At 51.7% G+C, this 26867-nt stretch overlaps 3 protein-coding genes and 1 non-coding gene across 5 annotated transcripts in view; 1 reads left to right on the forward strand and 3 right to left on the reverse strand.

Annotated features, from left to right (window-relative positions):
* The window catches only part of ZNF512B (zinc finger protein 512B), a 10831-nt gene extending 10781 nt beyond the window's left edge, over window positions 1-50 (reverse strand). The window contains exon 1 of the mRNA XM_040247721.1: window positions 9-50. The gene's annotated coding sequence lies outside the window, so the exon portion shown is untranslated. The remainder of the gene's footprint in view (window positions 1-8) is intronic.
* Window positions 51-2787: 2737 nt separating this feature from the next.
* Window positions 2788-6864, reverse strand: SAMD10 (sterile alpha motif domain containing 10). Of its 2 annotated transcripts, XM_040247759.1 has the most exons (5): window positions 6688-6860; window positions 4577-4758; window positions 4325-4496; window positions 3869-4009; window positions 2788-3666 (listed from the first exon to the last, which is right to left on the reverse strand). In XM_040247759.1, exons 1-5 carry the CDS (start codon window positions 6776-6778, stop codon window positions 3644-3646), a joined length of 609 nt encoding a protein of 202 aa, XP_040103693.1. In that variant the 5' UTR covers window positions 6779-6860; the 3' UTR covers window positions 2788-3643. The 2 variants fall into 2 exon arrangements, 1 of the variants encoding a protein (XP_040103693.1); XR_005722322.1 differs by having other exon boundaries at window positions 3869-4496; window positions 6688-6864.
* Window positions 6865-8376: 1512 nt separating this feature from the next.
* The window catches only part of PRPF6 (pre-mRNA processing factor 6), a 35331-nt gene continuing 16840 nt past the window's right edge, over window positions 8377-26867 (forward strand). The window contains exons 1-10 of the mRNA XM_040247720.1: window positions 8377-8571; window positions 10287-10455; window positions 12076-12194; window positions 14917-14995; window positions 15426-15602; window positions 15798-15953; window positions 21154-21248; window positions 21670-21826; window positions 22563-22725; window positions 26742-26860. Of these exons, the coding sequence (XP_040103654.1) occupies window positions 8501-8571; window positions 10287-10455; window positions 12076-12194; window positions 14917-14995; window positions 15426-15602; window positions 15798-15953; window positions 21154-21248; window positions 21670-21826; window positions 22563-22725; window positions 26742-26860 (1305 nt within the window). The 5' untranslated portion in view covers window positions 8377-8500. The remainder of the gene's footprint in view (window positions 8572-10286; window positions 10456-12075; window positions 12195-14916; window positions 14996-15425; window positions 15603-15797; window positions 15954-21153; window positions 21249-21669; window positions 21827-22562; window positions 22726-26741; window positions 26861-26867) is intronic.
* LOC120869644 lies at window positions 13581-13687 on the reverse strand. Its single transcript, XR_005722611.1, has one exon. It is a non-coding gene; the product is annotated as a U6 spliceosomal RNA (small nuclear RNA).

Genomic DNA, 26867 nt, shown 5'->3' on the forward strand with positions numbered 1-26867 from the left:
GAGCTTACCTGCGGCGCCCAGCAGGCCGGGGCCAGGCGGAGGCCGGGGCCAGGCCGGGCCGGGCCGGGGCGCGGGGCGAGGGGCGCAGGGTCCGGGCGGCGCAGGCTGCGCGCCGCGCTGCGCACATGCGCGCTCCCGCCCCTCCCACCTTTGACAGTTTTACTGTTGGGGGGAGGGGGCGAACTCTCGCGGTATTCCTGCTTCTGCTCGGCGACGGGAGAGACGGGTCGGGGGAGGGGGCCTGTTCGGCCATTCCTTAGCCCTGCTGCCTGTCCGTCCCCTGCGTGGTCTGGGTCGCCAGAGCAAAGTGGCCAGTGACGCCTCCGTCGAGCCAGAGGCGGTTTTCAGGCACTGGGGTAAACTGAGGCATGGTGGGGCGCTGGGTGCTGTCCCAATCCCAGCGCGCACGGATGGAAGCGATTAGGCATCTCTACGACCTGGCCCGGGGAAGGTGTGGCCATGAAGGCCTCGCTCTTCTGGGACCTTGAACTCCTGGCCCCGGGGGCCTTGAGCCTGCCAAGCAGGATCCAGCCTCTTTTCCAATCAGCCCTGTAACCACGTCTGCCTGTGGCCACCCTGGGGAAATGGCCTGGCTCCTGGCAGTCCTGGGGCAGTTTGAGGCCTGTGGGCTTTTCTGGGGTTGCTGATCATCCTCTTGCTAATTTGGGGGGTGGTCCTAGACCAGCCACCAGTGCCTTTCTCCTCTGTGCCCCAGAACTGGGCCCTCCCCCGGGCTGCTGGTATCAGGTCTGGATGTGACAGCGCCCCACCTCACCATGACTTGGAATGAATGAAGTAGAGTAGGGGAGTAGTTGAGAACTGGAGGCACAAGAAGCTCCCCCTTCCCTGAGGCCCTTTCTGCCTCCTCTGCTTGTCCACACTGGAGCAGGTGCGGCTGCACTTGTGAGCAGGGTGCAAAGCTCTTGGGCAGATGTGCATCCTGTTCTCCCAGGGACCCTTTGGAGCTGCTTCTCTCAAGGCATGTCCACTCTGGGGCAGAGACAGGGCGGAGCCCTCTGTGGGGTGGGGTCAGTCAGTCCTTCGCCTGGAAATCAGAGCCAGAGAAGCCTGGGTGATCCCTCCTAGTTCACTGTGCCCACCCTGGGGTCATGACCTGCAGGATTTGGGGAGGTAGTCACTGTGTATGCCCTGATGCATCCAAGGCTATAACTTTCCCCACATAAGTCTGCATGTGTGGCATGTCAACCCCTCTGTGTAGGTGTGTCTATGTGACCACATGTGTCAAGACATCAGGGTGTCAGGGTGTGTCTGTGTCCCATGCTAGGTGGGAAAGATGCCTGTTGTATGTTAGTACCCAAATGGTTGTCCAGGTCTTAGTGAATGTGTGTCCAGGCCACAGGGCAACATGTGACGTCGTGTGTATTGTGTGGGGAGTGCACTGTGCCTGGTGTTTTCTGTGTGATAGGAGATCACAGGATGCTGGGACCCTGTGTCACTGTGTTGTACATCTGGACACAGGTGTCTATATGTCTCTGTGTTGGTGCCTATGTGTCCAGGCTGCAGGGGCCTATTAGTATTTGTGTGTGCCTGCTTGCTGTGTGGGTACGTATGGGGGCAATGTACTGTGACCCATGTGTTTCTTATGTCAGGGCATTACCTTCTGTGAGGGGCTAAGTGGGGACCCCCACAAAAAGACAGCCATTTCAGGTCGCTAGAACCAATGAGTGAGACCTTATCTGGAATGAGGGGTTTGCAGACGTGATTAAGTTAAGGATCTTGAGATGACAAGATCATCCTGGCTTATCCAGGTGGGCCCTACCTCTCAAGACAAGTGTCCCTGTAGGAGAGAGATTTGACACAGAGGTGTGGGACCCCAGAATTCAGGACAGAATGGTATGTCCATGAGCCCAGGGATCCCATGGGGCAGTGCCTAGAAGCTGAGAGAGACAAGGAGGTATTCTTTTCTGAGTCCTGGAAGGAGTGCTGCCCAAGGATTTCAGACTTGTGGCCTGTAGTATGAGAAAGTTTGTTTCTGTTAAGCCTCCTCGTTGTGGTCATTTGTTAAGGCAGCCCTAGGGACCTAACACACCTGTGTCTGTGTCTGGGTGCAGCCCACCTGCAAGGCAGGCAGGGTCTTGGTTGGGGTAAACAGGTGCTCAGCCAGGGTGGGACACCACTGCCCCCTAGTGGCCCCAGCTGGAGGCAGGTGCTCAGGGCACCTCCTCCCCGCAGGCCCAGGCTTGTGCCCTCTACCAAGGCTCTGAGCAGCACCCCACATGCCTGGATGGTCTCAGTCAGACAGCACACTCCGGGCACTTGAGAACCAAGTTTATTTCTGATTCTTTTGTCAGAATATAAAAACGCAAAACAAGGAAGACAAGACAGGAGCACAGTGAGGTTGAGGGGGCAAGACAAGGAGGCACTAGGGGAGAGAGGAAGGATCGCTGGAAAGGGTCATGTCATGATGGTATGAGGTGGCTAGGGATATTCAGGGCAGCTGGGAAGGACGAGGGGCTTCCCATGGTGGGTGCACAGGGTGGGAGGCACCAGGCCAGTTGTTCAAATTCCATGTGAGACCCGCAACAACCAACCTCCCATCCTGAGGCCAGCTCAGGGCACAGCTTAGGGGCTCATGGCTCAGCACCAACTAACCCGAGGTTTTCAGAGTCCCCTTGGGGTGTGAGTGGACAGAGGAACAAGAGGTGGGGGCTGTCGGGACCACCCTAGCTCTCCCTCTGCTCGGCTGCACCAGTCCCAAATCTGGGGCCCTCTGACCCACTGAATGGTTGCATGGGTCTCCATTCATGCTTGCATGCTGGCTGGGTCTCCCCTGGGTGGGCAAGGGGTGCTACTGTCAAGAGAGCTCTTGTGTGGATCCAGGTTTCCTGGAATGCCCACCCATGATTAAGCCTGGAAGGCAGTCTCCATGACCCTGGGAGGACAGAGCCATCCCGCAACCTAAGGCCAGGACATAGCTGAGCCTGGTGTTGGTGCTGAGTGTGGTCTTCCTTGTGTCTGTCAGGTCTTGGGTGTGAGTCCCAGTCCCCATGAGTAGATGGAACATAGTAAGGGTTTCAGAAATGAGTGAGAGCACTTGACATGGTGCCCGGCAGGACCTGTGTTGATAACCACTCTTTGGGTGAGAACAGGGGAGGGGCACACACCAAAGGGAGCCTTGGCAGTTCATCCCACCTGTACAGGCAGTCCTCTCATGGCTGGGGAAGGGTGTGAATGGGGCAAGGGGCAGACCTCTGGCCCTGGGAGAGGGCAGGGTGCCTAGAAGATGCATGACTCAGCAGGCAGTGGAGGGAGGACTTCAATGTGTGTGAAGGGAATATAAATAAACAGGCTCCCTGGGAGTCTGGGGGGATGTCCAGATCTGCTCTGGCTCCAGGTGGCTGCCCTGCATGCCGCCAGCAGCACCAGGGGGTGGGCCTTGGCTCAGGTCCTGGTAGGAAGGACACCACCTGGTAGGCGGCCCCTGCCTACCCGCTCACCCCACTCCCAGGCAAGCCCGGAGCGCACAACCAGAGATGGTTGGCAGTGGCGATGCTGGTCCCACCTGTCCACTGGGCTAGGCTTGGCCACGCAGGGTCTGAGGGGCTGCAAGGCCAGCTCTGTTTCTTCCTCACTGGGGCTCCGGTCACAGTGCTGGGGTCCGGATTTCAAGCCTAGGCAGCAGCTAGGACATGTTTCCGAAGGAAGCTAAGAGGTGGATGGGGGTAAGGAGAGTCGGGGGCCTCTGGCATTGTCCCTTCTGCCTGGGTGCAGGACGGCCCTTACTGAGGTCCCAGGCCACCCTCCTGAGGTCAGTGTGCCCACCCTGCACTCCAGGGCTCCTCCAGGCCCAGTCCCCCACCCCCAGTCCTGTCTGAGCAGGTTGGCTCTCTTGGCTCCTCCCACTGACCTTGGCTGAGCAGCTGCAGACTCCGCCCCTCCTCGCGCACCTGCAGGTGCAGCAGCTGCTGCAGCACCTCCTGCCGCTGTGCCTCCTGCGCCAGCCCCATCCGCTGCAGCTTCTCTGCGTTCAGCCGCAGCAGCGCCCGGCCTGTGAGGGAGGGAAGAGGAGAGGGGTGGAGCCCAGGTCACCATCCACAGGGCTTCAAGAGCAAAGGCAGAGACAGAGGAAAACATACGGGGGGTGGGCAGAGACAGAGACTCAGAGATTCAAAGAGACAAGGCAAGAGAGGGAGAGAGGTTAAGGGACGGTAAGGATGAATGGAGACTGAGCAGAGCAAAGCCAGGAAACAGCAGAAACAGAGGGACTGGGCGAAATGATGACCCAGAAGAAGAAACCCAGAAAGAGGGGATGGGGGAGGAGCCCCACGCCCCTGCCACACTCTAGTCCCCACCCCCCAGGCACCAGTGATGGCGTGCTGAGAGAAGGCCTCCACATAGACGAGGTAGTTGTGGGGACAGTGCTTCTTGAGCCACTTGCAGACATCCTGCTGACTCCACAGGACCACAGGCCTCGTCAGGCCACCCAGGGACGGACTCGTGTGGTATAGGCCATAGTGGTCAGAGTACAGCCGGCCCTGTGGGGAGAGGGGTGGCTGGTGGAGAGAGGTGGCGAGCAGGGCAGGTACTGAGGTGGGTATAGTGGGTGGGTGGATACCTGGGGGGCCTCAGTGCCAGGCTGCTGCAGGAGCTTGACTGGCCGGCCACCAGCCGCCCTCTGGCTTCGGGAGTCGTGCCACGTGAGGCTAGTACCCGGTGTCCGAGGCAGGGGGCAGGGGATGTTCTCAGCCGACACCGTGTGATCCAGGAGGGTCCGGCAGAAGTTGAAGTGGGCAGTGGCTGCAGAGTAGGGGTGCCTGGTCACAGCGGTCAGGGACAGGGGCTGATCTCCTTGTGAGCTGGCTTCCCGCCACTCAGCTCATCTTCCCTCCACTGAAGGGGAGAAGCACTTTCCCAGCTATGGGTTCACCAGTACCCACAGTCTGTGCTCTGGTGAGCTGGATGGATTTTTTTTTTTAATTTGGCTATGCTGGGACTTAGTTGCAACATGTGGGATCTAATTCCCTAACCAGGGATTGAACCTGAGCCCCCTGCATTGGGAGCACAAAGTCTTAGCCACTGGACCACCAGAGAAGTCCCTTGTTGGATTGTGTTTAATTAGAGTGAGACATGCCTGCCTGGGAGTTTCACACTCAGAGCCAGGTGAGGCACTAGCTGGGGTCAGCCCTGACCCCTCCTTGGACTGGCATAGCCACATCCGACCACGGTGCACACACAGGACTTGCCTGCGAGGAAACACTGGCCCGAGCACCCTGGAAGCCCCTGTGTAGTGGTGAGACCCCTATGGGCTCACCTGCCCAGATTGTCAAAGGCACCCAGTCCCTGCAGCCCTCCCTGGCATTCCTTCGAGGCTCGGCCTCTTCCTGGTGTGCTCACTGGCTGTGACTCATGAACAGGAAGCTGAACTCAGGGCAAGCCCACAAGATTCCTGCTGCCCCCCAACCCCCTGCAGGCCCCCAGCCCAGGGCAGCTCCTGGCACTCCTGCACCGGTCAGCACAGACATGCAGGCTGCAGCCACGTGCTCAGGGACCTTAGCTGACACCTGCTTTCTCTTCCCACACCAACTTAATTACACTCATCACATTTTAGTTTTATGGTCATTTCTGTGCTGGTTGCTGACACAAGTCAGGGGAGGGCAGAGCTCCTCCCAAAGCCTTGCACCGGTCTTTGGACACAGGAAGTGTCCAGAAACATTGTGAATGACTGAGTGGATGGATGTATGGTATCCACAAGTCAACACACCCTGGGGACAAACAGAAAGTAGGGCCCAGCCTTAACCATCTTCCAGCATCCAGGCCTTGACTCAGCAGGCAGGATGGGGATCCCAGGCCGGGGTCCTCCACCCATCCTGTCAGCAGGACGGGGTGAGAAACCCTCCTTATGACAGACACGGCTCCTCACCCCACTGAGGGTTGGGCTTCGGTGATGTGCCCAGAAGGCTTCAATACTGAGGGAAACCCACATCCTTCTTCCACTCTTTCCTTCCCATTCCTGCAACTTTCTGGAACTGGATGGCCACCGGTAACTCTAAATTTGAGGTCTAGGGTCAGACAGAGGGTGTGGCCGGTGTGGCCGCTGCCTAGCCTAGGTGGGTTCTAGTAGGGAGGAAGGAGACTCATTCTAAACCAGCATCCTGAGGGGATGGGCGCTCGGGTCTCAGGGCTTTGCCTGGTGTGGCCTCTGGGCGGGATAACCAGTTGGAAGTCTCTGCCCGCGCTGCACCTGTCTTGGGCCAGCCAGGCCCCGCCCATTTCCTCCCCACGCAGGGGGAGGACTCTCCGTCCGTCGGTCGGTCAGTCCTTCCCTCCTAGCCCCAGTGTCAGAATTCCAGGAGGAAATGGGGCGGGGGCTCCCGAGCCGTCTGTGGCATTGGCCCCCTCTGGGCCCCACTGCAGGGGCCGAGGGAGATTTACTCCGCGCGAAGGAAAAGGTGACCGCAGGGCGGTGCTAGCGTGGGGACAGGAGCCCCGGGGGGTTACCTCCGCCAAGCAAGGGCGCGCCGACCCCCAAGCCCTGACCGCAGCCCCCGCAACCCCCGCCCTCGACTCAGCGCGGGACAAAGACATTGGGGACCCGGTTCGGCCGGGACGCGCCTCCTGTTCCTACCGCGGGGGCCGTTCAGAGTACGCCAGGACCCGCCCCTGTCCTTCTGGTCCTCAGAGCCCGCAGACAGCGATAGCCCCGCGCCCCGATCCAGCCCCGCTCACCATCCACATCCCGACGCTCCCCGAAGCCGGCGCGCACAGCCCCGGCACGGCCTCGCGGGGGGCTCGGCTTGGTTCTCAGCTCCGTGAACATGGGGCCCGCGAGTCCCCCGCCGGTGCACACGCCCCTCGCCGGGCGCAGGGCGGCCCGTGTGGCCGGCGGGGAACGCGCGCCGCCGCCCCGCCCCAGCCGGCCCCGCGCCTGAGCCGGTCCCCGCGCCCGGCGAGTCTGCGCGGCGAGGCACCTGCCGCCGAGCCCTGAGAGCCGGGCGCGCTCCGGGAGCTCCGAGGGGTGTCGGCGGCGCGCGGATCTGCAAGCGCGGAGGGCGGCTGCCAGGGCAAGGGGCGGCCGTGCGCACCTGGGCATGACTCCAAGAACGAGTGACTCTGTGCAGCTGCACGGCGTCCAGGCGTCCGCAGGAGCACCTGAGGTAGGGACCGAAAGGGGAAAGGGTTCTACTTTCTCCTGGGACCCTCTGCCCTCTGGGGCTACGGTCAATGGCCAGACCCACCCCTCCCCTCCATTCTCCTATGTCAGTTTACTTACCCATTCCTTTATTCAGGCATTCTGCAGACCTCTACCGAGGTCTCCCTTGGAATGGGCACTTGTTTCCCCAGAGAAGCCAATTTGACTGTCTCAGCCCGCACCACACTGTGAACTTCAGGAGGACATCAGGGTCTCTTCCCTGCCTTCTGTAGCTCTGGAATCTGACTCAGTGCCCAGGACATGGTGTCAAAAAGGGGTCGGCTGGGGACAGACAGGAGAGAGAAACTCCGAGGAGGCTGCGGCAGGCAGATGCATTGTGCTTGCTTCGGAACTCCAGTGAGAAGTGCTAGGTTGGGCTAGCAGCTGCCTCCTCCAGTAGAAGGCTAGACTCGTGACCAGCTTTTTGCCTGCTCTGTCAACAACCTGATGGCTCTCCCCAGGTATATGTGGGGGCCAGAGAATGTTCCACAGCCATCTCAGCAAAGGTGTACATGGACACTCAGACATGTATGCAGGACAGTCCTGCATGTCCACCTCAAATGAGTACAGATGGTCTGACTTGCATCTGTGCCTACGAACACACAAGGAATCCACCCACATGTTGTGACCACCCATGCCCACATACTGGCTTGTTCTGCTGCATTTATTTTCATCAATTAACTCTTTAGGGTCTGGGTTCTGACCCTCTCCGGAGTCACGGGGATGTTCAGGGTATAGTTGGGGTGTGGGAAGGGCCCGAATTGGGCCCAGAAATCTGAGTGTTGAGAGCCAGGGCAGTAGACTGCACATGGGGGCACAGCGATCACGACACGTACAACCCACCAAGCTCTACACAACGGCCTAGGTGTGCAGCTCGTTCAGGTGTGTTAGGCCCTGACCCAGGGCCAGGACGATTCTGAAGGCCAAAGTGTGTGGCTCAGGGAAGAAGAGGACCCTGCTAGTACAAGAAGAGGTCCTGATAGTACAGGAAGGTCTCAGAAATGCCTCGAGAACAGGCTGTAAGCAGGGCCGCCCCTGCTCAGTTCGGAGGTCTCACAGGGCGAGCCCAGCAAGACACGGTTCACCCACGGGTTCAGGAGCCGGCGCTCCCGCGCACGCGCTCTGCGTCTCCGCCCCTTAGCCAAAGCTACCGGAAGTCTTGTTTCGCGAACTTCCGCCCGGGGAATCCACGGTAGGCGGGGCTGCGTCGTACGGGGCGTTCTGCTTCCGGGGCACGGGTGACGCAGGCGGCAATTGCTTCCTACGGCGGAACTTAAAGATTCTGTGGTGTTTCGCTTCTGGCCGCGGTCAGGGTCTTTTACAGTCTTGGCCTTTGGTGTCACCGGCGCCATGAACAAGAAGAAGAAGCCGTTCTTGGGCATGCCCGCCCCTCTCGGCTACGTACCGGGGCTGGGCCGAGGGTGAGGCCTGGAGCGGGCCGCGCGCTGAGGGAAGGGGCCTGGGTCGGGGCGCTCGCCGACGGCGACTGGGAGGACGAGAGCAGGGATGGTTTGGGATCAGTCTGATCCTTGTGGGAAGAACAGCGCGTTGGATTAGGGCAGACCCGAGGGAGGTTGTCTGCCCCGAGGTGGCGGGACGGTTGGAGTTGGTGCGCCGGCTCTGAGCCCGATTTCAGTCCCCAGGGTGGGTGGTAGCACCGTCTTGCCAGTCTGCAGTGGTGAAGTCGCGAGTCCCCGTCATGTAGTCGGAGCGCCATGGCTACTTTAACCCCTAGGCCATTCGGACTTCCCAGCCCTGTCTTGAGCGTGACAGATTTTCTCCCCACGAGCCGGGCTGGAGTCCTCTGTTTGGCCGCTCCCCGTGAAACCTCATTCACCTCTGAGGTGCTGCTGGTCATATTGCTGCTTTTTCAGAGTCTCTACTCCCTGAGGGTAGGGGTGGCATTGGTGAGTCTTGGGACTGCGTCCCCCAGGTCAGGTGCCTACCGTATATTGTTGAATAAATGAGCAATCATCATCCTATTTGTTTGTTACTCATTTGGTTAAGAAGACTATTGGGTTTCTCTTTTGCGAGTATTATGTCCAGCGTTGTGCACGTTAGAATCTGAGGCGCACGTAAGTCTAAGATAATTGACAGCGTTTTCAGTGGACTTGCAGTTTAACAGGAGAAATGAGGTATTTGTGTAAATAAGTACATAAAGAGAAAGGGATTTACAACTCTGGGGTTCCAGCCACCAACATCTGAGCCAAGTTTAGAAGGAGGATGTAAGGGTGTACAGTTGTGGCAAGGTCAAAGAAGAAACTGACCCGTTGTGTTGGGCAGTTGAGAAAGAAGATGAAGTGTGGAGGAAGAAGAGGGAGTTAGAAGGAATCTGTGTGGGTGGAACTGCAGGAGCAGAGGGACCAGAGCCCCTGTAGGCATAAGTGAGGCAGATGCCTCAGTATACTGTGCTCAGAGCTGCTTTGAAACAGAAGGAGAGCTACATGTGGGGGTAGCCAGAATGGGAGGAGGGATTTTGGCGGTAGAGCCTGTAGAATTTGGAGACAGATAGGAGGGTTGTTGTTCAGTTGCTCCGTCGTGTCCGACTCTGCCACTCCGTGGACTGCAGCATGCCAGTCTTCCCTGTCCTTCACCATCTCCCAGAGCTTGCTCAAACTCATGTCCATTGAGTCAGTGATGCCATCCAATCATCTCATCCTCTTATCGTCCCCTTCTCCTCCTGCCTTTAATTTTTCCCAGCATCAGGGTATTTTCTAATGAGATGAGAGGGAGAAGGAAGCAAAGTTGATGCTGTTGTGCCTGGGGGAGCACTGTCACCATTGACTGAAACAACCCTGAGCAGCTGTAGGGTGGGCACAGAGGAGGAACTCCGACTGGGCCACATTGGATTGAGGACCTGGTGGATTGGGAGAGAGGGCTGATTGGCAGGCTGTTGGAAATGGGAGGCTGGGACCTAGAAGCAGGGAGGTCTGGTGCCCAGGCGAATCTCGGAACCTTCTTAGGTTTCTCTCCTGAAGAGGGCAGACAGGCGGTGTGTGAAAGCAAAGCTGTATGGAGTTCACTGTCTCCGGGCTCTTTGAAGATTTCCCAGAGGAGTTAGAAAAAAGGTGTCATTAGGTGACAGCTGTTAAGCGTCTTGGCACAGGATAAATGGGCGCCTTGGGGTTTCCTGCAGCGCCACTGGTTTCACCACCCGCTCAGACATCGGGCCTGCTCGGGATGCCAACGATCCTGTAGATGACCGCCATGCGCCCCCAGGCAAGAGGACTGTTGGGGACCAGATGAAGAAGAGCCAGGCTGCAGATGACGATGATGAGGATCTTAATGACACCAATTATGATGAGGTGACTTGTGTGGGACACTGTGCTGTGGGCATTTGATGAGGGGCTTGGAGTAACAGGTATATTGACTGTTTCAGCTACTCAAGGTTAGGGGACAGCGTGTACAGAGTGTGAAGGGGAGCAGGACGAATACAAGGAAATGTGCCCTTTTGTGGTTGCTTCAGAAGAGATGCACTTGCTAATATTAGAACTGTCACACTGACATATCTTGGCTGGTCTTTAAAGATGAAAATTTTTTTTCTTAAACTAATTTTTCTGCTGGGTCTTCATTGCTGCACGAACTTTCTTTAGTTGTGGCAAGCAGAGGCTACTCTCCAGTTGCAGTGGGAAGGCTTCTCATGTGGTGGCTTCAGTTGTTGCAGTTCCCAGGCTCTCCAGCACAGGCTTAAGAGTTGTGCATGGGCTGCTTGCTCTGAGACATGTGGAATCTTCCTGGATCAGGGATTAAACCCATGTCACCTGCATTGGCAGGTGGATTTCTTCACCACTGAGCCACCAGGAAAGCCCTAATGAGGGGAATTATAAGTGGAATTGGTGGTAATGTTTGTCTTCATTTGCATTAGTTCTCATCTTTTTAGTTAATTCTTGTTTGGTCTATGAGGTTTTCTATAGATATATTACAACAGATGGTATTTTTCCTCAGGGGAAAAGGTTTTTAAAATTTTAATTTTGAATTAAAAAAATAAAAATTTAATTTTGAAATAATTTTAAAGTTATAGAGATGTTTCAAAAATAGTATGGAGACTTCATGCATATCCTTCACAGTTTCTCCTCGTCTTTTACTTTTCACTTTCATGCATTGGAGAAGGAAATGGCAACCCACTCCAATGTTCTTGCCTGGAGAATCCCAGGGATGGGGGAGCCTTGTGGGCTACGGTCTGTGGGGTCGCACAGAGTCGGAGACGACTGAAGCGACTTAGCAGCAGCAGCAGCAGTACTATTATTGTGTTTTTTTAAATTTACTTATTTATTCTTGGTCGTGCAGCACAGCATGTGTGATTTTAGTTCCCCAACCAGGGACTGAACCAGCACCCTCTGCTTGGGGGTGCATTGGAAACCACTGGACCACCAGGGAAAGTCCTATTTTTATTTTTTTAAGTTTTTATTTATTTTTATTTTCATTTTTATTTTAAGGTATAGCTGATTTACAATACTGTATTTCTGCTGTACAGCAAAGTGATTCAGTTATATACTTATATACATTCTTTTTTATATTCTTTTCCATTATGGTTTATCCCAGGATATTGAATTTAGTTTTCTATGCACCCTAAAGCTATTATTGAAACCAGGAAATTAACATTGGCAGAGCATTATTAACCTATAGATCTTACTTCAGTTCCCCTGGTTTTTCCACCTGTGTCTTAACTCCTGCCTGGGACCCGATCCAGGATCCCACCCTGCACCTTGTGTCTCCTTAGTCTCCTCTGATTGGTGTAGATATACTCTCTTGCATGCCCTTGACAATTTTGAAGGGCATCTATTTTGTTATCCTTCAATTTGGGTTTAACTACTTGAAAAAAAATTGTTGAGCTAGTATTTTGCAGCTAGATGTGTTCTGTTGCTGCCAATGGGGGTTGTATTGGAGGAGAAGCTGCTCCTCTAAGAATGTTGTTTGGTTCTCAGTTTAACGGCTATGCTGGGAGTCTCTTCTCAAGTGGGCCCTATGAAAAAGATGATGAGGAAGCAGATGCTATCTATGCAGCCCTGGATAAAAGGATGGATGAAAGAAGGAAAGAGAGAAGGTAAGACAGATTATCACTCTTCACTCTGTTTATCTTACTTGGTGGGGGGAAATGTGTTTGTTTTTAGGCGCACTGTGTAGCATGTGGGATCTTCGTTCCCCAGTAGGATTGAACCTGTGACCCCTGCAGTGGAAGTGTGGAGTCCTAACCATTGGACTGCTGCAGAAGTCCGAAAAAAACTTTGATTTATTTCAGACTTGGGGAAAAGTTGCAAGAATAAGACATCTGTCTGCTCAGCTTTGAGGTTGCCTGTAGCTCTGTCTGTGACTGTTTCCCAGTAGCCTCAGGGCCTAGGGACTAGAGGGAGAGTTGAGGAACTCCTTGTTTCACTTTCTGGAAATCCACAGAATTGGGAGGATTATTCTGACTGTGCATTGGGTTTACTATCTTTGAAATGGGTGTAGTGATATTGATGAGTGTATATTAAGTAATTTGGAGATTCACTGAAGATAGCAAATGACCATCAAAATCCTCCTGGGCAGGCAGCTGTGTTTGGAGAGTCTTGTTGCTCATGTCGTTGTTGGGCTGGGCTAGTAGGGACAGACTGCAGTGAGTTGGAGGGCAAGAGGCTCAGGCAGGCTTAGGTAAGACCCACCCTCTCCCTGCCCCACACAGGGCCCTCGTGTTTTCCCTCTGGTAGCTCAGTTGGGTGTGTAACACTGATCTTGGGCTGGCATGTCTGTCCTTGTTACCTCAGTGGCAGCTTTCTGGTTCCTTGTCCTTTACTGGGGAAATTTATGCGAAGTAAACACAGGACTATAATAAGTTTTATTGCTTATTAAAATGTTTTATTGCTTTATAAATTTTTTATATTTTTTACTACATAAAGAATGCATTCTCACTGTGGAATATTAGAACAGGCAGGTTTAAGTTTAGGTAAAAGGGTAATGTTTATTCATAAGCCTGGAAGGTGACAGGTAACATTTTGTTTACTTTTTTTTTTTCTACTGCTCATTAAACATAGAGTTCTCTTACTTCTCATATGTAGAATTTTAACTTTTTGAAGATCTTATTAGAGGCGTGAACTTCTGTTTTTCAGAGAAGTTTTTTTAATCAAGAGTATCATTATTATTTTTAAAATTCATATTTTAATTGGAGGAAAATTGCTTTACAATGTTGTGTTGGTTTCTGCCATACAACAATACAAAAATATGAAACACTTCACGAATTTGTGTGTCATCATAGCACGTGCATGAATGCATACATGTGTGCTCAGTAGTGTCTGACTCCATGGTGTCGATCCCATGGACTGTAGCTTGCCAGGCTCCTCTGTCCAGGAATTTCCCAGGCAAGAATACTAGAGTGAGTTGCCAATTCCTGTTCCAGGGGATCTTCTCAACCCAGGGATCAAACTCGTGTCTCTTGTATCTCCTGCGTTGGCAGGCAGATTCTTGACTACTGCGCCCCGTGGGAAGCCCCGTCCTTATGCAGGGGCCATGCTAGTCTTCTCTGTATTGTTCCAGTTTTATTGTATATGCTGCTGAAGTGAGCACCAAGGGAGTTTTTTTAAAAGCACATTCTTTAATGTGCCTGAGTTTATATGTATTGTAATTAAGTGGTTTTTTGTGTTAAAGAACACTTGATTGCAGTTTTCTGGAATTCATTCATTTAAGAAAAACTGAGTGACATGTATACATTCAGAAGGTTGTATTAAGTAACTTTAGGCCACGTAGCCTGCACTGTTCAGTTTGCGCATTTGCTTGGCCTGCTTCTGCAGGTGGGCTTTGCTGGGTCCTTTCAGGTCAGTTTGTCCTGGCACTGAGTGGTCCATCTTTGTTAACCTGATAGCTGGTTATCATTGTACTGCCTTTCCCAATCAGGATAGTCAGAACCGCTTCTTGGGCACGTCCCCTAGGCACACACACCCCACCCCGCCCCTTTACTGAATGACTGCCCACTTCCTTAGGGTGCCTTTTGTTGCCCTGTCAGTGTTTCTGGTGGATTAGAAGTTGGAGCCCAAGGTTTGATTCAAATCACATGGAATGTCATTGGCCAGAAAACCATGAGCTGTGATGATGGACTGTCTCTGGTCCACAGAGAGGTTTTTGTCTTTTCCAAGCACATCATTCGTCAGTGTACATTCAGATTCCTATCTAACCTTATGGAGGAGAGCGTGAATCTCAGTGTTGTGAAGTCATTACCACTGGACTGGCGTCCCTCTGGTTTAGCTCACTTGGTTGACTCTTTGTCATAGTTGCCCACTGCTCTCTGTGTTCACATCAGCCTGGCCTGAGTCACCAGGAACCCATTTGGATGGGCAGCTAGGGCTGTGGTTCATCTTTCCTCCTGAGATAAGTATCGTAAGATGGCCCTACCTTTGAGATTTTATGGAATTTTAAAGCAGTAAATATACTTGTGTCATGAAGAAGGGCATGGCAACCCACTCTAGTATTCTTGCCTGGAGAATCCCCATGGACAAAGGAGGCTGGCGGGCTACAGCCCATGGGGTCACAAAGAGTCTGACATAACTGAGCAACTAAGCACAGCACATACTTGTGTCAAATGCAAGTGTTTATTGTAATAAGACAACTCTTTAGTTTTTATCAGGTAGCAAATTGAGTTATTTGTGCATGTGTCCATTGTTGCCTTAAAATAGATTTGATTTAGCTGCTTAGTGTGTGAAATTACTCTTGTTGGTGATTTAATTAGGAAGGATAATAAAGTGACTTGTTTCAGAATGGACATTCAGGATTTCTAATGTGTACACATATTTTATTTCTAGGGAGCAAAGGGAGAAAGAAGAAATTGAGAAATATCGCATGGAGCGTCCCAAAATTCAGCAGCAGTTTTCAGATCTCAAAGTGAGCAGACGAGTGACCTGCTATTCCTCATGCCTTTTCCAGCAGAGAACAGAGCCTGTGGGGCTCAGTGATGAAGCTCTGCTCTGTGTTTTGTTCAGAGGGTGGGAGAAGGGCCCTGCATGCAGAAAGCTCCTCACCAGAGCAGGTGGGACAGAGGGGCTGATTTTCTTGTAACTTTGTAGCAGTGTCATTTAGATGTCAGGTTTTCTGAGCCTGCCCTCTGGGCTTCGACAGAACAACTTACATCTGAGTGAAGCAGAGCAGATCCAACAGGTTGATTTTTCTAAGTGAAGTAGAGAAATATGCCTGCATCAGAGCCCTTCCTTCAGGCACCGTGTTTGGGTGATAGGGGTCAGGGAGAAGGTAGTTTTTCTGGTGCCTGTGAAATTCTGCCAGAGAATTAATGTTTTGGGGGGCATGGTGTTTCCAGAGGAAACTGGCAGAAGTCACAGAAGAAGAGTGGCTAAGCATCCCTGAGGTTGGCGATGCCAGAAACAAACGCCAGCGGAATCCCCGCTATGAGAAGCTGACCCCAGTTCCCGACAGTTTCTTCGCCAAACATTTACAGACTGGAGAGAACCACACTTCAGTGGATCCCCGGCAAACTGTGAGCCTCCACAGAGACAGTGGACAGGGCTCCTTCTGTGTGGTCACACAGACCAGTGGTGGGAGCAGTGGGTGGGAGGGGCAGGGGCTGGAGTCCGTCTGACAGTTCAGATGTTAGGCTCCAGTGGACAGACTTTGGAGAGATGAGAATGAAATGCATGAAAATGCAGGCCAGCCTTTGTCCTTGCTCCCCTAGCAATTTGGAGGCCTGAACACACCCTATCCAGGCGGACTGAACACCCCATACCCGGGTGGGATGACACCTGGGTTGATGACACCTGGCACAGGTGAGCTGGACATGAGGAAGATTGGCCAAGCCAGAAACACTCTGATGGACATGAGGCTGAGCCAGGTGAGAGTTATTTTCCTATAGATTATATTAAATAATTTTGCTTATTAAATTTATATACATTTATGAAAATTTCACCTTTTGAAGTGCTTTGTCGTGTGTTAAACAGGCCTGTGATGTGTCCAGTTACACAGAGAGGTAGGATTCTGCCCCAGGCTGGTCCTCTGGGGTGGATACAGGTGTGTTGCACTCGGCGCCAGCAGCAAAGGTTTGCCGCCTGGTGTGGTTCTCCTGCTCCATCAGGGCCTGGGGTCTATGGCAGGTAACGGGGCTGCCTGAGGAGCAGCCCAAACATGCACTCACGACAAGCCACGTGCTTAGTGTTGATGTCACTTAATGCTCTTCCCTCTTTACGTGAAAATTACGTGTGTGTCCCTCCCACACCTGAGTGAGTTGTTGTGTCCTTGTGGGGTGTGTGCTTGGTTCCTGGCTCCAGAAAACCTTGGCTGGATAAAGACCCTTTCATCTTATGACATTCTTGTCAGAAACAGTGAAGGACCATGCTTTCAAATTTAACTATGTACAAATTAAAAACTTTTGCACGACAGAAAGCACCATAAAGTCAAAAGAATCTGCAAATGAGGAAGGAGTTGTCATGCTCATGAAAGCCAGACCCAGAGTAGTGTGTATGTTGAAGAGAGTGAACCCACACAGATGGATCTGCACACCCACACCACTGGGAACACTTTGTGTTTAACGTTTTTACAGAAAAGATTCACACGTATGAGAAACATAAAAACAGCAGAGTGAACTACTCAACCATTCCTGTTGATGCAGTGTGAAATTTTTAAATTTAAATTGAGCTTTTGCTATACTTGAGTTTTTATAAAGAGCAAATATTTTATAGGAGAAAAACAGCTTACTGATCCAAAAAATTGCACATTTTTGTATTGCTAAATACGTGTTTATAGACTGGAAAGTAGTTCACTATGAGTATCATGGTTTAGTCTTTGATTGATAGATCCTTTGGGTGGTTTCTACATTTTTGTGGTCACAGACTATGTTTTGATGAGCTCCTCGTTCTTCTGTCTTTGCAGATTTAGGTGAACGTTTTTTAAACGTTTTAAAAATATTATTTTTAAAGTGGCATTGTTAGGTTGGCATATTTCCACTTAGGTGCCAAAGTGTCTCTCAAAGACAGGATATCTCGTACTCAGCAACATGGGGGAGCTGACCTCTGTCTTTGCCTGTCTGAGGGGCAAAGCCTGTCCCCTCAAGAGCCTCCACTTACTCTGCATACTTGTACATGGTGAAAATGAGTGTCATTTCTGTTCCATGGATCTATTTTGTTGTTTATTGTCGTGTGTAAAATATGGGATTTTTTTTTTAAAGAAGGCTTTACTGTAATTTTTTTGTGCTAAAATATTTTTTTAAGATAAAAATTTATAGTTTCAATTGTTGAAACTTTTTTTGGTTGTTTTTGGTTGTGTTGGGTCTTGGTTGCTGTGCGTGGGCCTTCTCTAGTTGCAGCAAACGGGGACTACTCTTCATTGCGGTGCTCAGGCGTCATTGCAGTGGCTTCTCTTGTTGCAAAGCACAGGTTCAGGTGCATAGGCTTCAGTAGTTGTGGCGCACAGGCTTAGTTGCTCCACGGCATGTGGAATCTTCCTGGACCAGGGGTCAAACCCATCTTGTCTGCATTGGCAGGCAGATTCTTATCCACTGTACCACCAGGGAGGTTCCAGTTTTAACCAATTTTAAGTGTATAGGTCAGGGGCATTAAGTACATACATATTGTGCCCCATCACCACCATCATCTCAGAACTTTCTTGTCTTCCCAAATTGAGCCTCTCACTCCCCATCCCCTGGCCCACATTCTATGTTCTGTCTGAATTGATTACTCTGGGACCTCATGAATAGGTTCATACAGTGATTGACTGTTAGTGATTGGTTTATTTCACTTAGCTTCATTTATGTCCTCAAGGCTCATGCATGTTGTAGCAGGTATCAGGATTTTCTTCCTTTTTAAAGCTGAGTGAGGGACTGCCTTGGTGGTCCAGTAACTAAGACTCTGAGCTGTCAATGCAGGGGGCCCAGGTTCCATCCGTAGTCAGGCAGCTAGATCCCACATGCCGCAATTAAAGATCCTGCCTGCCATAATGAAGACTGAGGATCCTGGGTGCCACAACTAAGACCTGGTGCAGCCAAGTAAATAAATAAAAAATAAATATTAAAAAAAAAGCTTAATGGTACTCCGTTATATGTATGTATAAACCACATTTTGTTTACTCTTCATTTGTCATGACACTTCTACCATTTGGCAATTGTAACAGTTGCTGCTGTGAGCCTTGGTGTACCTGTTCAGGTCTCTGTTTTTACTTCCTTTCAGTATAAACTCAGAAGTGGGATTTCTGGATCAGGTGTTAATTCTCGGTTTACTTCTTTGAAGAACCTCCATACCGTTTTCCAGCAGGCCACCACTGTGCAAGGACTCCAGTTTCTCTGCATCCTTGACGACAGTGGTTATTTTCTGACATATTCCTAGTAGCTGTCCTCATGGGTGTGAGGTGGTAGCTTATTGTGGTTTTCACTGGCATTTCCCTGATTCATGATGTTGAACATCTTTGAACATCTTTTCATGTGCTTGTTGGTCATTTGTATCTCTTTTTTGGAGAGATGTCTGTTCAAGTCATTGGCCCATTTTTTTTAAGAACTTGTTGTTTTGGCTGTGCTGTGTGGCTTGCAGAATCTTATTTCCCCCTCCAGGGATTGAACCTGGGACTTTGACAGTGAAAGCACTAAGACCTGACCACTGGACTGCCAGGGTGTTCCCTGGGTGGTTTGTTCTGTTGAGTTTTAAGAGTTTTCTTTGTATTTTAGATAACAATTCTTTTTCCGATATGTCTCCTCTAAATGTTTTCTCCTGGCTGTGGCCTGTTTTCCTTCTCTTGACAGTGTCTTTTACAGACAGAAATTTTTAATTCTGATGAAGTCCAGCTTATCAGTTCTTCCCATCATGAATTGTGCCTTTTATGTGGTATCTAAAAAGGTCATTGCCAAACCTCAGGTCATGTCAGTTTTTTCCTGTGTTATTGTCTACGAGTTTTATAGTTCTGCATCTTATTTAAGTCTGTAATTCCCCTCCTTTTTTTAAAACTTAAACTGCATATAGCATACTTATTTTTAAATTAAATTAAAAAAAATTTTTTGGCTGCCTCACATGGCATATCAGGTCTTAGTCCCCTGACCAGGGATCAAACCTGTATCCCCTACATTGGAAGTGCAGAGTCTTAACCACTTAACCAGAGTCAGGACCACCAGGGAATTCTGTGATTCCTTTTGAGTTAATTTTTGTAAAGAGTGTAAAAATCTGTGTCTCAATTTACATTTTGTTTTTTAATTAATTAACTTTTGGCTGTGCTCTGTCTTCGTCGCTGCTCAGGCTTTTCTCTAGTTGCGGTGTACAGGCTTCTCATTGCAGTGGCTTCTCTTGTCAAGCACAGGCTTTAGGATGCTCAGGCTTCAGTAGCTGTGACACATTGGCTCAGTAGTTGCAGCTCCTGGGCTCTAGAGCACAGGCTCAGTAGTTGTGGTGCGCAAGCTTAGTGGAAGCATGTGGAATCTTCCCGGATCCGGGATCAAACCTGGGTCTTCTGCATTGGGGTTCTTTACCACTGAGCCACAAGGGCAGACCTACAGTTTGTGTTTTGCATGTGGGTGTCCACTTGTTTCATGCCATTTGTCAACAAAGATTCTTTCTACATTGTGTTGCCTTTGCTCCTTTGTCGGACATTAGTTGGCTGAACTTGTGTGGAACTATTTCTGGGTTCTCTGTTCTGTTGACCAGTTTGTCTTTTTTTCCCTATTACTACACTGTTGTCATAAGTCTCTAAGTTGGGTTGTATTCTCCAAGTTTGTTCTTCTGCTTTTGTGTTGCGTTGGCTGCTCTGGATCTCTTACCTCCTCTCCATATAAACTTTAGAATCAGCTTGTCAGTATTGCAGGTAACTTGTGGGGATTTTGACTGGGGACACATTGAATCTCCAGATCAAGGTGGGAAGAACTGACATTGCGTCACCGCACTAAGTTTTCTGACGTGAGCACGAAAACTCTCTCCATTGATTTAGTGTTTGATTTCATTCATTAAGATTTTGTAGTTTTCTTCTTATAGATCTTGTATGTATTTATTAGATTAATTTTCTAGGTATGATTGACCCTGAACTTTGTGGGGTTTAGGGGCATTGGCCTATGTGCACTCAAGGACTGTCCATATGGGTGGTGCCACAGCAGTGGGTTCAGCTGGCTACAAATTGCATAGCATTCTGGTACATGCTGAGGAGGAGAATCCAAGTGTAAGTGGACCCATGTAGTTCAAACCTGTGGTAAGGGTGCATTGTGTTTCACAGTTTTGGGTATTCCTCTAAGTATTGTTGTGTTTCTACTTTTAGATTCTGAGTGTTCTCTGCTGGTGTGTGGGATAGAGATAGGTGTTAACCTTGTGTTCTGCAGCCCTGCTGTGACTACCTGTTAATTCTGGGAGGTTTTTGTTGATTCTTTTGGATATTCTACAGAGATAATCCGTTACCTGCAAATGGAGGGAGTTTGATTTTTTCCTTCTCATTGCTTAAGTTACCTGCACACAAAGGGAGTTTTATTTCTTCTTTCGTATCACTTTTCCTTTCATCCTTTTCTTGTCTTGCTGCAATTTTGATAATTTGTTACCCAGGCGTGTGTGTGTGTGTGTGTGTGTGGTTGTCATGGCAACTTTAAGACTCACAGCTTTTAAAAACAATTAATTAATTTTTTGGCTGTGCCAGGTCTTAGTTGCAGCCTGTGGGATCTAGCTGTCTGACCAGGAATTGAACCCGGGCCCCTGCATTGGGAGTGTGGAGTCTTAGCCACTGGACCACCAGGAAAGTCTCTTGTGACTCACAACTTTAGAGAATACTACAGTGAATTGCTGTGTGAAAATGTAAAGAACTCTGACTTCTGGGTTTCACTCATTCTTGGTTGGCCTTATGTTCAGTTGGGTTTTCCCCCTAGGACTTTACGGTTTCCCTTTTTTAATGTAAGTTTTTGTTCTGTATAGGTGAAATTTGCTCATTATTGTTACAAACTATTGTTTGAGTAAGTTTTCTTTCTTTAAAAGTTTCTGTGTCCACTGATAGTTGGGATTATGGAAAGGGGTTTAGGGACCCTCCAAGGACTTCGTTCCAGGCATTTCTGGCTCTGTCCAACCAACTGGGCTCGGCCTGTCTTGCAGGTGTCTGACTCGGTAAGTGGGCAGACGGTGGTCGACCCCAAAGGCTATCTGACGGATTTGAATTCCATGATTCCCACCCACGGAGGGGACATCAAGTGAGTACACTGGAGGGCTGGCGGCTGGGTAGACTCAGGTTCCTGGGAACTTATTGGATTTTATTTGAAAAATATGCAGCCAAAATGTGACTATTCTGAGAAACAGTGGACTTGATTGATTTTCCATTCAAAGTATGTGGATATTAAATTTGTTACAGGTAACATTCAAAATCTATGTGTATGCCAAACTAGTGAGCAGTTTGCTAATTGTCTCCCATGCTTCTGACCTAGTTCTGGTGCTCGGTGCCTGTGTGCATGGAGGTGCAGTAGGCTTGGGAGGATGCCGACCAAGTTCTCACTGGTTCTGTCACCAGGGACATCTGATGTGACAGTTGGATATTGTGTCCATGGGGGTGCCTCCTCTGGCCAGGCCCATACGCAGCACATGGCAGTCTGACCCTGTGCTTTCTTGCCTGCACAGTGACATCAAGAAGGCAAGATTGCTCCTCAAGTCTGTTCGGGAAACAAACCCTCACCACCCGCCAGCCTGGATCGCATCAGCCCGCCTGGAAGAAGTCACTGGCAAGCTGCAAGTGGCTCGGAACCTCATCATGAAAGGGACGGAGATGTGCCCCAAGGTAGGGACCGTCCCTGAGGTTGCACCACATCCTTGAGGGGCCTTGGCAGCTAGGCTGCGCCAGAGGCTGTGGAAGTGAGCTGGACTTAGAGGGGATTCTTTGCCCCCTTTTGGTGTCGAAGCTCCAGGCAGTGGGACGGGGAGGGGGGAGGAGGGGGAAAAAGCAGGAAAGGGCTTTTCCTGCTTATTTTCACTTGGAGTGAAAACTTGACTGCCACTTGTTCAACAGATAACCTTAATGATAGAGACTGGTCAGCCCTTCTCCCTTCCTGATGTCAGAACCTGGAGGTGGGCCTCACCCTTAGGGGGTGTGATGATCAGCTCTAGAAAGTCCTGAGACCCTCAGAACTACAGGCTGACTGTGAAGGCTGGGGCTCCCTGACAGTGAGAGGCATCCTGTGAATTCTTCCCCCAGACATGAGCATTGATCCGAAACTCCCCAGCAGGTGCATGACCGCCTGCCTGCCTGTGTGTCCCCACCTTGTCCATGGGGTGACTTCTTCCCCAGAGGGCTGGCTCTCCTCTTCTCACAGTGTGGTGATGTGTCTTTCCCATGCACAGATGTGCTGCAGCCACATTCCCACGTGTGGGGGTTTCAGGGGGTGTCTGGGGCAGGCGTGCCTATGGGTCTGATAAACCCAGCCCCTCCAGTTTCTGAGACTCGTGTGTGCCCTTCAGGGGTGCCTACCACCCGGCCAGCCTGACATACCTCACCAACCTGTTCTTCTATCCCACAGAGTGAGGATGTGTGGCTGGAGGCAGCCAGGTTGCAGCCTGGGGACACAGCCAAGGCCGTGGTGGCCCAAGCTGTCCGTCACCTCCCACAGTCCGTTAGGATTTACATCAGAGCAGCGGAGCTGGAGACAGACATCCGCGCCAAAAAGCGGGTTCTTCGTAAAGGTGAGCTTCCCTTAGGGGCCTGGCAGGAGTGGTGCTGCCGGGCTGCATCCCCAAAGGTGAAGGGGTGCCGCCTCCCTGCGCTGGTGCTGGCCAAGGGAGCTGCCTCATCACTGCTCTGCTCGGGCTCTACTGGCAGGGTTCGAGAGTGGTAGATATTTTTCAGGCTTTATTTTGGGCTATGTTGGTCCTGCCCTTGGACAGTCTTCAGGGAAACTTCTGGTTGCAGTGCTTGGGTTGGGACCTCACACCTGCCTCTTCCTACTACATGACCTTGCGTGGGGGCAGTTGCTCTGTGTCCCTGGTGGGCCACACTGTGGGCCCGCTGTGCCGAATGAGGGAGCTGCTTGAAGCAGCTTCATGGTTGCTGACTGTCCTGTCTCTTACCCCCAGCAGGCAGGAGGTGCCACTTGGTTCTGAGTCTTTACTGCCTGGGTGGTCGCACCACAGAAGCACATTAATTAGCTCCTTCCCATCTTGTGAAGCTCCTGCAGGGCAGTGTGTTGGCTTATGTGCCATTGGCTCATGTCACTGAACGGTTTGCACATCAGGGAAACTGAGTCCACCCGGGAATCACCGCCAAGACAGAGCTTCTGTGGGTAGTTTGTCTTTCGTTATTGAAGAAGTGAGCAAAGAACAGTGTTGCTCCTTGACTGGAGCTGTGGGGAGGTGCTACTGGTGACGCTCATTCCAGATTTAGCACCTGTTGGTCGGAGGCCTGACCTGGAGTAAGCCTGTGCTGGTGGCTGGCTCCCCCTGAATTGTAACATGGGTAAAACAGGTGTGTTTTATGGAATTGAGGGTAGCTTGTAGTGGGTGACCTGAGGTGTGTGTTTGCATGAGCCATCGGAGGCGCTGGGGTTGTGGACTGTAGCTTCTGATGCTTTACTCTCTGTTTGATAGGGGCCAGGTGGTGGCCACCTTGTGTATGACCCTGAACGTGCGTGAGTATGTGTACATTCCAGTGTGTTGTCCTCTCTGGGTCTGGTTTCTTGATTGCAGCCCTGTTGCACTTAAAATGAGGCTGGGGTGGAAAATTAGCACCTGTCTTGGTTTATAAAAATCAGCTCATCCCTTTTCAGCCAGCAAAATAGTTCTCTAATGACAAACACAGTAAACTCTGGGTAATTAGCACTATTTGTTTAGGAATGCTCTCCTGAATTTCCCCTGCCACAGTGTGATGGATGGTCAGGATGGCTTTGTGGCCACTCCCTGTTCACTCCCAGATTACCTGGGTTCACTTCCAGTTGGCTTCACATTTGGAGAGGGAACTAGGCCTGGAAGGGGGCCGCCAGGGGGTGTCGAGTGATTGGTTTCCAGGCTCTCTGGGGTCTCAAGGGCAGTGGGCCCCCCTGTTCTCCTTTCCCTCAGGCTTCCCCAAAGTGGGGAGAGCATGGAACCCTCAGCTGGCCTCTGCCCTGCTCTGCAGGCCTGGTCCTGACTTGACCCGTCGTCAGAGTGTTTCCACAAACAGTGCTCTTTCTCCAGGTGCCAGGGGCACAGCTGGAGATGCCTGCTTTAGCTCCAGGGAACCCTGACGCTGCTGTGGGAAGGATCTGATGTATGGAAACTGAGGACAGTTCCTTCCATCAGTGACTGGGGCGGACTATGCGCTGGCCGTCTGTGTCTGCGTGAGCTCTGGGTTTCAGTTAGTGCAGCCGGCGTCCTGGTCCTGTGTTGGGAGACTTTGAGCTTCATGTGCTGCTCTGAGGCCTGAGACCTTAGGTGACTGAGTGGCATGGGGCAGGTACTTGACCTCGAACTGTGTATTGTCATACGTGAGGACACGTGGGCCCAGCTGCAGCTACTTCCCGTGGGCTGCACTCACGATGAAGGTGTCAGCTCCATGTTTCTATGCTGGTCATGCAGGCCTGGAGTGTGAAGTGGTTTTGTCCCCAGACCGTGCACTCTTAGCTTGCAAGTGAGCACAGGAGCAGCAGCACATTTCCCTTGCTGGGCCTGCAGGCTCTCTAATTTAGACTCCACTCCTGCCCAGGCTGGCCCTTCCTCTCTGGCAGGCCACAGCTTCTGGTGATGACCTTGACCCAGCATGGTGGCTAGTCTCTGGGCAGCACCCCGGTGAGAGCTGGACTGCTTAGAGGTAGTCTGCTTTAGCTCCAGTCCTGTGGGCTATTGATAAAGTGCCAGTGGAGGAGTTCCCAGTCTTTCCTGAGAAGTGGGGGCAGCCCTGGGTGTTATGCCCATCACTGGGTGAAATTAATGACCCTCAGTCCACTGGAATGCAGTGTGACCTTGCAAAAGGGGCAGGCGAGGTGGGAGGCCTCCTTCTCTGATATCACTGCTGAGGGGCTGTCCCCTTGGTAGTCTTGCTTTCTTGGGCTGCTTCCTGGTGACTGTCACTCCGGGAAGTGAGACGGCACTGCCAGGCCTCAAGATGCTCGGGGCTGTGGTTGCAGTCTCCCCTCCCATACATGGTGGCAGCTTGGTCTTACCATAGGGGTCAGGGCTCATGTTGCCAGCTAGGCTGGTCCAGCAATACCTGGAGGCCGGAGAGCTGGGTCAGCCTCAGCCTCCATTGCATGAGAACCATCGCCACAAATCTTGGTAGAGACATTGTCTCTTGGGACAAAACCTCTGAATGGTCGAGTTCAAATGTTTGGGGACAGGGACCAGGCTCCCCCAGGCACGGTGACATGTAACCCGGGGCTGCTTGCCTGTCAGAAGCCCTCCTGGCCCCTGGGTCCTGGCAGAGTGAGAAGTACCTCTGTCACCACATGTGGCCTCCTGAGAGGGTCCTTCATCTGGCAGCAGCCAGTGCTGGACTGAGTGACTGGTGTGGTCAGGCCTTGGAAGCCCAGGGGGTGAGCCCTTGGCCGCACCTCTTTTGCAGGCTGTGGTGGTGCTGTGATCCTTGCAGAGGCCTGGGCCCCAGCCTGGGGCATTGTCTTCCATGGCAGGTGGTTCTGGAGTGGCAGCTTGCTTTTTGTCATTTTGGGGAGGTCCCTATGAGCCCTGGACCTTGGGAACCTTTGAAACTGACTTGGGGTAGGCCCTGGGGGTCCTGAGGTATCTCCCCTCCTCCAGCCCAGTTGTCTAGAGCATCTGGGTATGTACTGCTTCCTGCTCAGGAGCCAGAGGGCTGTGTGGCTACCTGGAGCCACTGCCATCTGGTTTGGCTGTGGAAAAGAAGGAGCATCCGTTTGCAGGGCCTGCAGTGGGGAAAAGAAGGGGTCCCCTGTTTATAGGCCTGTAAGGAAGGGGAGCTGCTTCCACCGGAGGAGGAACATGAGAGGCTGTGGGTCCACTGATGCTGCATCGTGGAATCAATCTAGTGTCTTGTTTCCCACGAGCTTGGCCCATGTGTTTTCTAGAAAGAGTTCCTTTGGGTGCTGTTCTGGCTTCCTGCCTTCATCGGCTGTTAGTCACCGTCACTCCTGCCAGGAGCTGCCAGAGGCCTTGCCTCGTCCTCCCCAGTGCCTTGCTATGGGGCTTTGTGTTCAGCTGTCTAGTGTTTTGGCCTTTTTGGTAAATTGCATCTGAAGGAAGGATTGTGCTTGTTAAACAGAGATTTGGAAGTTTCTGGACTGCAGGATGTCTTGGCCTCTCCTGCTGGCCCCTCCTTCCCCACTGCACCCAGGGGTGCAGCACGTGGTTCCTTCACTCTCATATCCCCTGGGGTGCAGGGAGGACCCTTACTCTGCCGACCTGGGCAGGCGTGGACCCCAGAGTTTTTGGCATGTTTTTTCCCCACGGTTCACACGTGGCCTGCAAGGCTGGCCCTTCCTGGGTGGCAGGTGCCTCATCTTCTGATGCTGATCTTCAAGTGTTAACAGGCGTGAGATGATGCACAGCCCTCTCTGCCACCTTGCTTGCTGATTCGGGGCATCTGTACTGGTCTCTCTGGTGTTTGTCTAGACCCAAAGGACCCATGTGAAGTCCCGGCCTGTCCCCAGGGCAGAGACCATCTGGCCGTGCTGGCAGCTGCATGCTCTGCGACACAGTGTCCTGCTTTTGCTTCCCTTTTTCTGTGACCTGGTTTCTTGTTTGACCTTTCCCAGCCCTTGAGCATGTCCCAAACTCAGTTCGCTTGTGGAAGGCGGCTGTGGAGCTGGAAGAGCCAGAAGACGCTAGAATCATGCTCAGCCGAGCTGTGGAGTGCTGCCCCACCAGCGTGGAGGTGAGTC

This window comes from Oryx dammah, unplaced genomic scaffold (genome assembly GCF_014754425.2).
Source record: "Oryx dammah isolate SB20612 unplaced genomic scaffold, SCBI_Odam_1.1 HiC_scaffold_10, whole genome shotgun sequence".
Taxonomy (NCBI): domain Eukaryota; kingdom Metazoa; phylum Chordata; class Mammalia; order Artiodactyla; family Bovidae; genus Oryx; species Oryx dammah.